At 39.3% G+C, this 15,890-nt stretch overlaps 1 protein-coding gene across 1 annotated transcript; it reads right to left on the bottom strand.

Moving 5' to 3' along the window:
- Window positions 1–2,550: 2,550 nt before the first annotated feature.
- LOC134641575 (galactose-3-O-sulfotransferase 2-like) lies at window positions 2,551–6,389 on the bottom strand. Its single transcript, XM_063494049.2, has 3 exons — window positions 6,326–6,389; window positions 4,245–4,871; window positions 2,551–2,580 (listed from the first exon to the last, which is right to left on the bottom strand). The coding sequence occupies exons 1-3, from the start codon at window positions 6,356–6,358 to the stop codon at window positions 2,551–2,553; spliced, it is 690 nt and encodes a 229-aa protein (XP_063350119.2). The 5' UTR covers window positions 6,359–6,389.
- Between the last annotated feature and the right edge of the window lie 9,501 nt (window positions 6,390–15,890).

Below are 15,890 nucleotides of genomic sequence, written 5' to 3'. Positions count from 1 at the left end.
AAGAAAAGAAAGGTAAGGTTACTCAAAACTTTAAAATAATGTACATTTCAAGATTTTTCCAAGAAGGCCTTCTTAAGGGAACACAAAATGGGTTAACAATTTAAAGCTGTTCTGGAGCAATGGGGGTTGATCACGCCTTGAAAGCTGGTGCTACTAATTCCTACAGGTGTTTCAACTTTTGTGTATTACCTACAACCCCCTTTGTCTGCATCAAAGCAGCGTTGGAACACACTGTGGTACCATATCCTTCATGAGCATCAGTTGAACAGTATTGTACTGCAGAAAGTAGAAAATGGGGAGAAAAAAGCAATTAACAATGGAAGAGAGACAGACCATCATAACACATAAAATGTAGGTCTTTCCTACAGAGAAATTGCAAAGAAAGGTGTCAGTGAGTAGCGTTTCCTTCACTATCAAAAGGGCCTCAGAAACTGGGGCAAACTCTGAGAAACTTGTCCTGTGATTCAATTGTGGCTTTGGGTCTGCCAGAGTCTGTCTGTCAGAGTTAACAGCTTGTATGATGGGCTCGCCACATGACAACAGCATCAAGCACAGCTTAACAACGGTTGCAGTTTCAAGTCTCAGTTTCAACTTTGAAGAGAAGACTTTGAGCTGCAGGTTTGACAGGATGAGTTGCAGCAAGAAAGCCACTGCAAAGTCATCAGAATAAGACAAAGAGGCTTGCCTGGGCCATGAAGACTGGAAGAAGGTGTTATAGACTGCTGAATCAAAATTTGAAATCTTTGGTTCATTACACAGGGTCTTTGTACGCTGTTGAATAGGCGAAAGGATGGTTCCATGTCAAACATGGAGGAGGAAGTGTGATGGTCTGGGGCTGTTTTTGCTGGATTCAGGGTCGGACGCACCCTGAACCAAAACAGCTACCACAGCGCCATGCAGTACTCTCTGGTATGTAGGGGTCCATCCTACAGCAAGATAATGACCCAAAATATAAGTCCAGAACTACCTCAGGAAAAAAGAGCAAGATGGTAAGCTTGAAAACATGGAGTGACCAGCACAGTCTCCAGACTTATACCCCATCAAGCTGGTTTGGGAACAGGACAGAAGAGGGAAAGCAAAGCAGGTGCAAAACATTTATGGAAACTTCTGCAACAGATAGGGGAAGAACTTTCTGAAAAATATTTGATTTTTGTTTTAAAAAGAATGCCACGGGTGTGTTCAGCTGTTATATCTCCCAAAGGTGGCTACTTTGAAATGAAAGGATAGTACAAATAAATACTTGGAGTTGAGAAATCATGGAATCATGAATTTATAGACCAAAATGTATTCTAAACTTTTGACTCATCACAGTGCAATGAGACATTAAACTACATAATTTTCAATAAAAAACTGGAAGAATCGGGTGTTCTAAAACTTTTGACCGATAGTGTATATTTAATATACAGTCCCAATCAAAAGTTTAAGACCACTTGATAAATGGCAAAAAAAAAAAAGAACCAAAAAAACCCAAACATATTTGGCATGGTTGGATCTTAACAAGGTTTCAAGTAGAGCTTCAACATGCAAAAAGAAGAAATGGGAGTGAGACAAAACATTTTTTGAGCATGCAATTTATTAAAAACAATACTTAAACTGAAACAGGCTTACAGCTGATTAAAAGTTTAGGACAACATGCCTTCAAAAGTCCATATCTGTGCAAAAATGTGGATTCATGATAATTTTAAGTAAGGTGGTCACACTGTCACGATGTTCTGATCGCAAAGGCAAAAAAACCCTTTCCCTTTTTTAAACATGGTCGGGTTGTTAAACTCCATAAGCAGGGTCTCTCGCAGCGCACAATTCTCCACCATGAAAAAATACGGTGTCTCATTAACGGATGCCTGTATGAAAATGGGCTGAACCTGGAATCAAGCCTCCTCTTTAATAATTACCATAGATCATTTGCAGAGAATTTCTCTCAGTGCTTTTTTCCCCTATGCTCTATGTGTTTCTGTCTAACATTTACAAGAATTTACAAGTAGTCTTGAGCAGACAGGGATTAAACCACCAAACTTCCGCTGAGTAGGTGCCCTGCTCTACCAGTGGAGATACAGCCACCCCCAGAATGTGAATGCTACAGAGTGCTACCGAATGTGTGCTGGTATACGTACAATGGCTGCCTTGATATCACAGGTTCTGTACAGGACGATGGTTAATGAAACTGTACTTATAAGAACAGCATTATTAAATGAACGGATTATTCTTATACCTCTGAGCCATGGTAAAGGCCTGTGGTTGACTAGCAGTTAAGCATGCAGGAAAACATCCAGGTGAGTGATTACCAATCTTCCTTATTGCACTTGCATATAAGCTTCATCTTTGGGATATGTTTGACAGATTAAAGACCAAAAAGTCATTTTTAACAGCTTAAACACAGGCAGACAATCACTCTTGGCACCACACCAGAACCCTCAAATGATTATACTGGAGGTACTGTAACTCAGACAGCATTGGTAGTTTCCAAAAAAAGGTCCTTGATTGATTTACTTTAGAAAGAGGACACTGTGCTACCTGTCAAAGATCCTTTATTTTTTGTTAAGAGAAGAGGATTCACTCTGGGTCTCCTATGGCAAATTGGTCCTGGGTGAGGGAAAAGACAACGAGCAATTCAGGAGACCCCTGTGGGTGAAAAATCTAGTAAACAGTTCACCCTCCCCGGGATAGGGTTATCGGGGCTCACTCTGGAGCCAGGCTTGGGGAAGGTGCCTGTGCCTATGTGCCAAATGACAGTTTAGAGTACCTTACCTTCTTGGAGTTCCCAGGTGGGGTACTTCAACACTAATGTGGGCAATGACAGTGAGACCTGCAGGGATGTGATTGGAAGCAACAGCTAAATTGGATCTCTGTTAACACCATGTTCAAAACACACACACACACACACACACACACATGTCTGGTTTGCTATCCTCGTGGGGACATCCCATTGACACAATGCTTTCCCTAGCCCCTTACCCTAACCCTAACCATTAAAAATGAATGCCTAACCCTAACCCTTACCCTAAACCTAACCATAACCTAATTGTAGCCCTGACAGTAAAACCGCATTTTGAGTGTGAAAATTGCTTTCAACCCCGAGGGGACCTGGATTTTGGTCCCCACGGTGCAGAAAGTCCCCACCAGGATAGTAAAAGTCAGATTTTGGTCCCCACCAGGATAGTATGAACCCGTACACACACACACACACACACACACACACACACACACACACACACACACACACACACAGATTAATACATTCCATTTCATATATGTATATTTTATTCTTTATAAAATTTGATATTTTAATGCCATGTGCTTTTTTTAATGTTGTGACACATTGATCCTGGAAGAACATTACTTTATTTCAAGGTGTATTACTGTGACACTAAAAAGCAACTTGACTTGAACTAGCATGTTCAAGTCAAGTTCAAGTTCCGTTGCTATCTTCAGCAATTAAAACAACACACGGTATCAAAAACAGTCCAAAATTCAACCCATGTACTTCAAAGATCTGTTTTAAATGAGCAAACAAGCAAGAAAACAAACAAAAGTTAATTCGTCAAAAACATTTTACTCTTGACTGTGTCTTCTAACATCCAGGAGCTAACAATATTGGGCTTGGTTAGCCTCTTATATTCATAAGAATGAATATGTGATCATTCTTATGAAAAGATCATAAGAATGATCTTTTTTAAATAATCACCAAAGTGATATGATATTCCGGCTGCCAAACAGCCTTTCTCAAAACCTTCAAAAACTTTCATATTTTCAACTTAACCACTGGTGTGGCTACTAAAAAAAGAAGAGAAAAGAAAAGAAAAAAAATCAAAAATGTTTGTTAATACCCAACACATACTTCTCAAGCATATCACATATCCTGTGATTATTAGTCAGAGGTATTACTCGTGGTATTCTTGTTTTATTGTTAGCTTGTGTTTTTGTTAACAGAGAACTTGTGGAGGCCCATTGGTTTTTGAGACCTGATTTTACTTCTTAAGGTCAGGCTGCTCAGGTCTTCCCATTCCTGATGCTTTGCCATCATAGCAATTTTCTTTAGGTGATTATTTAACAGTCTTAGTTGCCTGTTTATGCTTAGCAGCTTCCTTTGGGAACTGCTTGGTGTACAGACGGTGTGTGTACTGCAGTTCTGGTAAGATAAATCTCTGACATTTTGTTTTGGTTTGTATATCTAAGTTTGGGTTTAGGTTATAGCCCTGAATGACAGCTGTTCCATACTGAAAAGGCTTCAGCCTAGCATCTTTTACCAGTGATGGGTCAACCGCACATCTATCTTTCAGGCAAGTGTTTGCAAGCTTGACTTGTAGCTTTCTCAGCTGAGCTACTTCCCTCTCCATCTTCTGTCGTCCAACAAGACTATCCACTTTGTGCCAGAAGGTTGTGTTGAAGTGCAGGTAAATCCTCCAGTCTAAAGCATTCCACTTCTTGATTTTTTCTGCAGTGTTCGGTGAAAGTGAATGCCGAGTTTGTTCACTGCGACTATTGAGCCGAAAGGAAACCATATCTTCCAAGGACCAGCAGAGGGAGTACTTGAGCAAGACCATGGACTCATCAAAGTATTCAGAAATTAGTATAAGATTAAAGTCCTGTTCTATGGTTTTAATAGCCACAGTGGTTCTCTCCTCAAAGTCTCCAGCACCAACTGCAATATTATTCTTAAAGCCAAAGTCAAAAGCCAGAATATTGTGAGCATAGTGGTTGTTGGCTACTGATGCATTATAGTTTCTCCAGCTGTTGTCTAAGAAGTCCTCCAGGCTAAATGTCTTACGAAAGGCTGGAATGCTCTTATAATAACTAAAGATGGATTCCATCATAGCCACAGGATGTCTCAAGATGGAAAAGTAAAAGGTATCCTGAGGCATCACTTTTGCCACCTGGGAAATACATAGTAAATTAGACAGTCAGACACCTGTTGTTCTGAAGACCAGTAGTGTTATCACTATATTATCCATGTGCTATATATGTTTATTCTTGTCATCCTTAGCAAGTCATAAAAATAGATAAAAAAAAAACAAATTCAGATGAATTTCAAAATATGTCACATTGTTTCAATAACAAAATGCAGTGTGTGAAAAAATAATACGCCTTTACTGCTTTCTTTTGAATTTAGAGGGTAAGTTTCAGCCAGGTGCTGCTAATCAAAAGCACTGATCATTAACAAGTGTCAGAACTTCTATAAAAGGAGACATTTTGGTCTCGAGCCTTCAGGTGCATTTTCACGCAATGCCAAAAAGGAAAGAAATCCGGAGTGATATTTGAACTGGCCATTAATCTAGGAAGGGTTAAAAGGCAGTGTTATGAGATGACTTTTAGAGAGAGGCAAGACGTGAAAGACTCCCACCCCTTAAAAATAAAGGTAAATGAATTAAATAAATAAATATTTATTAGTCTTCAATAAGATAAACTAGACCAGATTAAAGCATACCATTCTGGAATCCTTCCTGCTTGTAAAATTATTTTTAAAAATGTGTAAAATTGTGACTGGTGAAGGATTTTTATTGGAACCATTTTGCAAAAGCAATGGGAGAAACACCTCTCTTATGAAAAGAGAGGTTTTTCATAAGATACTACGAGACACCTCTCTACACATGTAACTGTATAATAATGATAAAAGTATTTATTCTGCAGAAAAATGTTCCCCATCACTGCTATTTGGATTAGCGTTACTGCTGCAGATGTTTAATGCATAATAGTCTATAAAATCACGGGTTTGTAGTACCTGTCCTATAAGGACCACAACAAAATTTAATTATCTCAGAAACACTAGCCTAGATCATAGATTCAGTCTAAAAAGTAGCTTTAAAAAAAATCACTTCTGTCTGGTGAATCTGTAACAAATGCAAGTATCACTGTGCTAGATTAATGTCTAAACGTTGCAAAAACTAAGAAGCGATGCACACATAGATGCATGTAGTACAGTAACATGGTAACCTGGTACCATCATATCATAAGATGTCATGATATGATGGTAAATAATGTTTTGTGTTCTCCTACACATTGTGCACACCTGCTGATCTCTGGTAAATGGTTTGCAGTATGAGTTACCATGCCAATATACCCTTGAGAGAATTTTCTTTTCAAACCCAGGGTTAACCTTTAAGGTACCTGTATAAGAATGAATCCTGCTTTGTAGTTTAGATAATTCGTACATTAGATAATATTTCATTAGGTCTTGATATGTGAAACTTTGAAACAGGGTGTACTGCAGCTGGCCCAATTAACACATTTTGGTACTTAGTCAGGCTGACTGGAATACCAAACCATATCAAATTGATGATATAATTGCCGTGGTTGACATGGAACTACATACATTTTTGATGAAACTCACCTCAGATTTTTTAAATCTCATGTGGTTGCACATGATGTGGAACTCTTTCACACTTCTGCTGCTAACTCCTTCGACAAAATGTGGAACAAAGAAAAATGGATAAAATAACTGGCTCTGTTTGTTTAGAGGGAGAGCGAAGGTCAAGTTTCTGCTTTCGCCATAGCGATACAGGATGTTTAAGATAGTGCTGCTTGCTGTCTTGTGTGTCTTGAGGAAAACGATGTGAGACTTTGGATGGCAGGTTGCTTGAGTGTGAGTATTGTTCTGAGTCTTCAAAAAACTGGAAGGAGAGCGGGTGAGTGTTTTTTCTGTGCCTAGATTTAAGTCTTTCCGGGTACTATGGGAAACCAGAGAAGATGGAAGGTCAACGTTTGGTTTGTTTCCGTCTTTTGGTAGAAGCAGCTTGCCCAGTGCAACTTTTCTCCCCTCCTGTTGAGCGCTTGCAAGCCTGTCGATTAAAGAATATGAATGCTTTTCATGTCGCTCATGTTGATGATTACCATTTGCAGTTTGTTCCATTTGTTGTAATCTTGTGTCTTCAGGTCTTATGTGAGGAAACTCTTTTTCTTTCTTGATAGGGAACTTCATCTGCTGGAGTTGTACTATCTTGCCATTCCTGGAAAACGTCATAAACACAATAAAATACCTCACTTTCAAATCTTATATTATTGGTTCTAGGTCAGGAACTTTTGACATCACATTTTAATGCACTGGAGGTCCTTTACTGTGGCATTTTAATAAACATTTCAATTTTGTTTAAACAAAAGTGAGGATGTGACTTTCTATATGCCGAAAACTTAATCAGTACCTCATAATGTGACACTGCAGGTTGATTCAGCCAGCTATCCCTTGAAAGCAATTAGTTTATGAACGTGCACAACACACTGCAGAATACATGTACTCAAGAAATTTGAATATTGTAATGTTATGAATTATATTATATATGTGTGTGGGTGTATATATAAATGAAATGGTTTTTCTTTAATTTTTTTTATTATTAGTTTCTACATTGTAGATACATACTGAAGAAATCAAACATATTAAGGAAGATATATGGAATTATGTAGAAAGAATTGATAAAATATGGTGGTGAACGGGTGAATGTAGGTATGAAAAAGGCTAAGCAAATTAAACGCAGAGTAGTGTATAAGTAGAGTGGTCTATTGAAAAAAAATGGTGACTGAAGAAGAAAAAGGCAGAGGTTTATGGGAAGCCCCCATCAGTTTTGGGTGCATGTTTCCCCGCTTCTACCTCTCCTTCACACCTTCTCATTTAATGTTTTTTTCTTTATTTTTACTACTTTCTATTGATCCAATTTATGAAGCAAGATATGTGGAATAATGTTGCAAAGAAAATTTGATAAATAACTCTAAATATGTCTTTTATTTCAGATTCCTGAAAGTAGCCACCCTTTGCTTTGTTGACAGCATTGCAAACCCTTGGCCTTCTCTCAATTAGCTTCATGATGTAGTCACCTGAAATGGTTTTCACTACACTGCTAAATTTGGGTTTAACACAAAATCAATTCAGTGTATTAAGTTTCTCTATAGCAAAACAGCAGCCAGAATTAAAGTTAACAGCTGTGACAGAAAGATTTGATCTAGAGAGGGGAACTAGGCAGGCCTGTTGCTTTAGCCCTACATTGCTTGCTCTATATATTGAACCACTTGCTCAGATGATTAAGCAAGATAACTCGTTAACAGGGATCAAAATCAATAACCAAGTACACACTATTAGTTTATTTGCAGATGATATGATGATATATTTAATAGGCCCAGTTAATTCCTTTTTTAAATTAAGGCAAGCATTAAACACATTTGGAAAATACTCAAGTTACAAGATAAATCTTAAAAAGACTCAAGTTCTAGTATTCAATATTCAATTGTATCACAGACCAAAAGCTCCAAGAATTGAAAATAAATTGGAATGTAAACTCCCTGAAATATTTTGGTATAAAATTTTTTAAAAATGATCCAATTAACTTAGACATGCAAAAAGAACTTGATAGATGGAATACATATCCTTTGAGTTTTATTGACAGAATAAATGTAATCAAGATAAATTTAGTACCACAATTATTATATTTATTTTTATCCCTGCAAATTGAAATACCACTAGATGAGATGAATCTTTATCTAGATTTATTTGGGAAGGGAGGAGACCTAGGATTTCTTACGCAATATTACAGCTACCTAAGGCTATGTTCACACTAGCCCGGATAGATTTGAAAACGGCATTTTTGTCTGAAAACGCTCCGCGTCCACACTATCGTTTTCAGTCGTTTTCACAGAGTTGTGCGTCCACATTGAAACGGCAGAAAACGCTTACGTTCCAGTACTGCGCATGTGTGAAATGCAAGACGATTCCACCGGCCTCATTTCTGCCCGCTGTTTATTTACTTTCCAGCTCTTTGAAACGTTGCGGGAAAATGTCGAGGAAAAGCACCGAGATTTTTAAATGGACTAACAATGAGGTGGGGTTGTTGCTGTGAGTAACACAAAAGTACAAAGTTGCAAAAGCGAGTGAGAATTAAAGAATTTGAAGAAGAGCTATCTGAAGCATGTACAAACTGATATTAATCTTTAATAGGGCTGTCAAAATTGAGAAACAATCACATGACTAAAATGTGTCATCGTTTTCAAAAAGTCTCCGTTTTTGCTGTCCACACTGCAACGCGAAAGCACCGTTTTCAAATGCCAAGATTCAATTATTTATTCTCAATGATCCCAAGTAAACTATCACCTGACTGGTTAAGATCGCTGGAATTTCTGGAATTTCCTTTGGAAAGATAGACCCCTCCATATTAACTTTCACTGCTACTTCTTAGCCAACATGTTTTAACCATCTTGAGATGTATTGTAGCCCCAATACATCTCAGGATGGTTAAAACATACCTTCTTAGATAAGCCCTGGCAAGATGTAGAACAGACACTATTATATCTATCTATCTATCTATCTATCTATCTATATATATATATATATATATATATTTATGTATATATACATATATGTATATATGTGCGTGTATGTATGGGTGTATCTGTATGTATGCAGGTGTATGTATAACTTGTACATATCTTTCTTGTGTAAATATTAATTTGTCTGTGTTATTGTGTAAATACTTATGCTATTGTGTACTTCACACACGGAGAGATGCCAAACTGCCTTTCATTGTTCTTGTAACAGTGACAATAAAGAGCTATTCTATTCTATAGGGCTTTGGAGCGTGATGTCACGGGAGCGGGGCCACGCCCCCTCCCGCCATGACAGTAGGCCAAGGAAAGCACACGGAAGCGTCAGCTATGGTTCGTACGTGCTGTGTTGCAACGTTAGATCACACGATAAGGAAGGCAAGAAGCTGGAAAATTGGCTCTCTTTTCATCGTTTCCCCTGATGGAGGCAACGGGAGGGATCTCATGTATCCGATATTACTAAACGAAGACGTCAGGCTTGGATTGCAGCGGTCAGACGAGCGGATATCGAGTTCTCTGCCATCCCCAATTTTTTGTTGGTTTGCTCGCGGCATTTTCTTTCCGGTGAGTTCTAAATAAATTCATATCTCTCTTAATAGGCTTTTCGTGTTATTTTGAATGCGCTGAGGTCATAGATAATTAGATAAAGCATCCTAATGTGTCATGCTGCAGAACCACGTCATGTTGACGGAGTAGCGTATTATTTGGCATTATTGCAGGCAAACCAGCATATGAAATATGAAACAGAAACGAAAAGTATGTTTATTTTTTTATTCAAGATCTGTTGACATGTACTTAGCAAGTACATACACATGAAATTTTTCCATGTACCGTTTCTTGGCGTCTGGGCGCAGTCGGTCGCGATACAGTCGTCTTTTGCGTTGATTTTAAGCGTGGTTCTGGCAGTCCTGCTTCCAACACAGTGTGTTTGTTTTGATTTGTGGCCTTCTGACATGGCGCTGCGATCCCACAATGCACTGCGGCGTGACGTCAACTCCAAAGCCCTATTCTATTCTATTCTATAATATAGCAAACAAAAAAATTGTGGATCTCAGTTCTAAAAAATCCGAATTTTCTGGCTATTTTTTGATGGGTTGGGTCTTACAGGATTAAGTCTCACTGCGCCTCTGTCATTCTCCTTTGCAGAGGCCTTTGTGCAACCCATCTCCTCCCCATCTCCATCTCTCATCACTCAAGCTCCATTCAAGCCACCAGCATCTAGGCTCCGGGGAGTCCTGCTCTAATCCCTTTCACAGCTGGGGTTCCGTTCGCCCAAGAAGGGACATCGAACTCTAACCACCAAACACCTATCTATATTCCGTTCATCAATAAATCATGTTCATTCTTTCTAATAATCTCTCCTTATTGAACTATTGGTAGAGCTCTGAGCCTGCAGAGGGATGTAGGATGGAGTTGCTGAGAAACAGGACTCAGAACATGATTCACTTTAAGTTCAGTAAATTAACTTTAATGTTGTATTTTTTAATGTATTATAGTAAGTACCATATTATATCTCCAAAGGTTGATTCTGTTCATCTGGACGTAGCTTTTTCAGTGGGAGAAACGTTTCGTCACTCATCCAAGTGATTTCTTCAGTCTCAGCTGACTGCAGGTTTCCCCAATCTTAAAAACAGTACATTTGCATAATGACTGAAACCAGCCCACTGAGGGAACAATGTGCTGGGAGGTCAGTTCCTTCATTATGATGAAGCTGAAACCTGCAGTCAGCTGAGACTGAAGAAGTCACTTGGATGAGTGATGAAACGTTTCTCCCACTGAAAACGCTATGTCCAGATGAACAGAATCAACCTTTGGAGATTTACTTACCTGGATGATTGAGCATGCATCAAGACGATACCATATTATATATTTTACAGTTTATAATCGTCACACGAGTTATCTTTCACCAATGCTAGATTCAGTAAGAATTGTCCAAAAAAAGATTAACGATAACAAAGTCCACTTGGTTTGAGAAAATTGGTGTTGAGAGTAGGACTTTACCTGGCCTGATGGGTGACAAAGGTCTGAATGGCAATACAGACTCCCAGCAAAATGAACAGTATCCACAGAGAGTGATGCCTGCTGTGCAGCAATCTCTTACTCTTCACAAACCTACAAAAACGTATACACACACAGACACACACAAACACACGTGGGAATGATATTTAAATGGATTAAGTGACTGTTGCCACGTTGTATTGAGACTGGGTTATGAGAAAAAACTAAGTGACACGTTGCCACAGACACCTCCTAGTGCTTAAACTGCCTCAGAGTAAAACAATTAATTCAACTCTTGTACAATGAATTTTCCATTTTAACAGAGACCACACACAAAAAAACCGTGCCAACCACTGGGTTGTATGTTGTTTTTGTTGTATGTATGTTCTTTATTGATAAGATTTTGGTTGCTCAGCTGTACAGTTCACTTAAAGCTCAAAATAACTGCAAATTATTAACTCATTTAACATTTGCCAATAGAACTAGAGTATGGGAACCTACTCCAAATTAAACAAAATGCAACATATATACCTCATTTTCATTCTAATAAATGCCAAAAGTATGCAATTTTATTTTCATTATTTTTTCCTTTTTAAATAAATATTTTTCTCAGTATCAATAGCATGAGTAGAAGAACCATCTTTATTTATCTTGTTTCAATTTTGTAACACAAAGAAAAAGAAATTAAAAATTACAGCTTAATTTTAGATAATATTGCCCATTCCAAATGCAGTGGACACTTCTTTCGCCCTGGCCTGATGCATCACCTTTACCTTCCCTTAAACTAAGAACTGCTAGTCCGTGCACAGTCCTAAAAATTGGCAACCATACTGCCAAGGGATTTAGATTTTTTTCTCTGAGAAACAAATCTAGCCACATGTGGCCTTCGTTTCTAAAGTAAACTAAATTTGTACATGCTGCTGATCATATGTAAAGCTGTAGGATTAATTATATACATACTTCTGAATAAAAATATCATGAGAGACAGACCACCTACAGTAACATCAGCTATACCTACCAACTATATAAGTTACTAATCCTAAGTTCATTGTTGTTATAGCAGCTAAAAAAGAGAAAGAAATCTTCTCTACGCCTCATTTACATGGAGCTTAAAATGCTTTTTATATACTGGATATCCCATTCAAAGCACTGATGTAGTTAAACCATACAGCAACTTTTTCCTGACTATCTTTATTCCAGTGTGTAGACTTGCTGTTGCAGTGATACTCAGCTTGTTCTAACATTCTGGAAACATGCAATAACACTGGAGAGTGCTAACACACACACACACACACACACACACACACACACACACACACACACACACACACACACACACACACACACACACACACACACACACACACACATAAATCACATGGCACCACTCTGACTCTAGAATCTAATTCTAGTAAAATTTTACAGTTGAGCTAAGATCCTAATATTTTTAATCTGGAGGTTAATTACAAAAACAAAGAAGCTCATATGAAAACACATACATTATATTACATAAATTATTTACCATTCTCCCAGAAGCGCATTTGTGAGGTCAGACACTGATCTTTGATGAGAAGGCCTGGCTTGCAGTATCTGCACTAATTCATCCCAAAGGTGTTGGTTTTTTAATGGTAGAATTGGAGGCAGAGCCTTTAACTTTCAGGTCTGTCTTCCTGTGGAACCATTTTTCTTTCTACTTTTAAGATCAGGTGTTTTTTCTTCACTTGCCTTTTTACTCATTATATGTTTATATTCCATTCTAATCATTAGCTGTTATATTTTTTTTCTCTCTTCCACAGGGTGTCCATTGTCCTCTCTTAGTAGCCAGTGCCCCAGGATGAGAGACTGGTGATTGGAGTAGACTTCCTTGGGCATGTAAGTAAAGTAAACAGATGCTAGTGTTTTACAAAAAGGGGTGGAACTTGTTGTGCTGAACGTGTACTTTAAGAAGAGAGGGAAGAAATAGTTTTTGTTCTGGGCCTGGTTCTGCTGGAGTTTTCTACTTGTTAAAAGGGAGTTTTTCCCTTTTTTTCCCCCTTCCCACTGATTGTTTGGATTTTCTGTTTTCCCCGCATTATTGTAAGGTCTTTGTCTTACAATATAAAGCATGTTGTGATTTGGTGCTATATAAATAAAACTGAACAGAACTGAATAGGGTAACATATATATGTGGAGAAAGGTACTCAACCACCCTAGGTAGAGTATCTCATTTTGACCTTGAAACTTCCAGGCTATACTCGGTACAGATGTTCTTTTATACTGTGCCAGGCACTTGATTATGTATGTATGTATGCTCTGCCTGCTACTATTTTACAGTGTGCTGTGATGTGCTGGATTGTTTCAGGGGCATCTTTGCACAGCCTGCACCTGGGCTCTTGCCTGGTGTGGTAGATCCCAGCCTCTATGGATCTGATGATAAGAGATTGTTCCTGTGCTGCCTCAATTAGTACCTCTGTGCTGTCTTTCAGTTTAGCTTTGTTCAGCCATTTCTGGATGTCAGCCACTTGCTTTTTCTGCCAGTGGTACATGCCATATGCAGGAGCCTGTCCTTCCATGATGGTTCTTCTCCTTGTTCCTCTTGTTTTTCTGGTTTCTTCTGCCTGAAGTATTTGCTAAGGATGCGGTCTATTGTGGTCTTCCTGGTGTACTCATGTATGCTCATTGTTTCATCCTGGATTGTGGTTCTGAAACTCATTAATCCTTGGCCATAAGCATACAGTCTCAGGATGCTGGATTTGGGGTGAAACCCTCCATGCAAGATAAGGAACTTCCCTGTCTTGATGTCAGTGGCTTCTATTTCCTCCTTTGGTCAGCTTATTATCCCAGCAAGGTATCACTGGCAAGGTGCTGGTGTTAATTGCCTGGCTCTTGTTCTTCCCATTCAGCTAACTCTTCAAGACTTGCCTTACCCTCTGCTGACATTTGGTGGTTTTCCTAGCGGCCTCTTTGTGGTTCTTATCTGCCTGTAGGATTCCAAGGTACTTGTAGCTGTCCTCAGTGTCTGCAGTGTTCATTTCTTGTAGTACAATCCCCTCCGTTCTGACTACCTCCCTCTCTTTTTTACCATTCAACTACACTTCTTCAGTCCAAATAGCATTCCAATGTCATTGCTGTAGGTTCTAGTCGTTTAGATCAGTGAATCAATGTCTCATTCACTTTTGGCATACAGCTTCATGTCATCCTTATAGAGTAGGTGGCTGACGATTGCTGCATTTCGTAGTTGGTATCTGTAGGGGGTTCAGGCCTATGCAGAACAGCAGTGGGGACAAGACTTGTGCTATTGGCTTGACGTTGGCCTCTAGTGTTGTTCGCCACGTCTCCATCGAATTTCTGAGGCCATTAGGGTCCTGTTTATCTTGTGTTGTTCTAGGCATTCCAGGATCCATGGGTTGAGGCACTGAGTCATAGGCTTGCAGTCAATCCAAGCGGTGTACAAGTTGGTGAGCCGGGTTTTACAGTCTTGGGTGACTGCTCTGTCCGACAGGAGCTGGTGTTTTGCCCCTGTGGTGTTTCTGCCTATTCCTATCTGTGTCCCACTCATATATAAAGCCAATTTCCGTCGGGGTTCCTTCGGGGTCAACCTTCAGGATTAATAAAGTTTTACTGAATTGAATTGAATATGCCAACACTATTTATTTTTTTCCGATACTTACATTTTACATTTGTGAGTACTGTTCATATGTATATAGTGGCACAGAATTGTGCACATCACCCCCCTTTCTTTCCCACATGATTGCACTGAGTAGGAGATGCTCTGTATCTCATTGTACACATGTGTAAAGGCATTCTCTACTCTACTCTCTACTAACCGTGAGGTTGTTGGTTCGATCTGCTCCAATCTGCATGTCAAATATCCTTGAGCAAGATACTAACCCCAGGTTGCTCTCCGATGCATTCATCGATGTTAATGTGAATGTGTATGAATGTTAATTAGGTAGCACTTAAAACCTAGAGAAGTGTTTGTGTGAATGGGTGTGATTGGGTGAATGAACAAGTTGTATAAAGCACTTTGAGTGCTCAGATAGAGTAGAAAAGCGCTATACAGTATAAAAACCCAGTCTATTTACCATGTGATGGTTACTGGATCCTGTTCAGGGAGTTTGCTTTATCCAAGGTCTGCTCTTAGATCCACTAGCAACTGAGCATTGTTTTTATGAGTTGTGTCCTTCTCCCATATACTCCCAGTATTGCTCTGTCTCCGTCTTGTGGGGCTGTTTTCATATTGTTCCCCTCCCACTAGGGGTACACCTTGGATTATTCAGTGGAGTACAGCTGGTTTACTCTCCTGCCTTCTGTCTCTCTACAGAAAAACAAACAGAAAGCTCACAGGCTGTCCCAGCCAAGAGCAGCAGGATCTGGGGCATGTAGGGCCAAAGAGGGGCCTCCAGGCTCAACCTCACCTCCTTGGTGTGGACTTAACAGAGGATCGACTGGAGGAGAGAGAATGGAGGGAAGGCATAGAGGAGACACTGGGGGCAGGGGTGCACAAGGGCAAAAGGTCGACCTCTGCCCTTCCAAATTTGCACCAGATCTGGTTGGCCACCTGAAATGGAGTCTCCACCCTCCTGGACTTGGGCGCTTACTTGACAGTGTCTGCC

This window comes from Pelmatolapia mariae, linkage group LG14 (genome assembly GCF_036321145.2).
Source record: "Pelmatolapia mariae isolate MD_Pm_ZW linkage group LG14, Pm_UMD_F_2, whole genome shotgun sequence".
NCBI lineage: Eukaryota > Metazoa > Chordata > Actinopteri > Cichliformes > Cichlidae > Pelmatolapia > Pelmatolapia mariae.
This window is presented reverse-complemented; position numbering and strand designations above follow the sequence as displayed.

What these genes read in the sequence shown, in the direction of transcription:
- LOC134641575 (XM_063494049.2), bottom strand. Translation starts at nt 6,358, where the DNA reads ATGTGCAACCACATGAGATTTAAAAAATCTGAG. An exon ending in TGAGATTTAAAAAATCTGAG is followed by an intron (nt 4,872 to 6,325) that starts GTGAGTTTCATC and finishes TGTATTTCCCAG; the next exon opens with GTGGCAAAAGTGATGCCTCA. An exon ending in GTGCGGTTGACCCATCACTG is followed by an intron (nt 2,581 to 4,244) that starts GTAAAAGATGCT and finishes TCCCTCACCCAG; the next exon opens with GACCAATTTGCCATAGGAGA.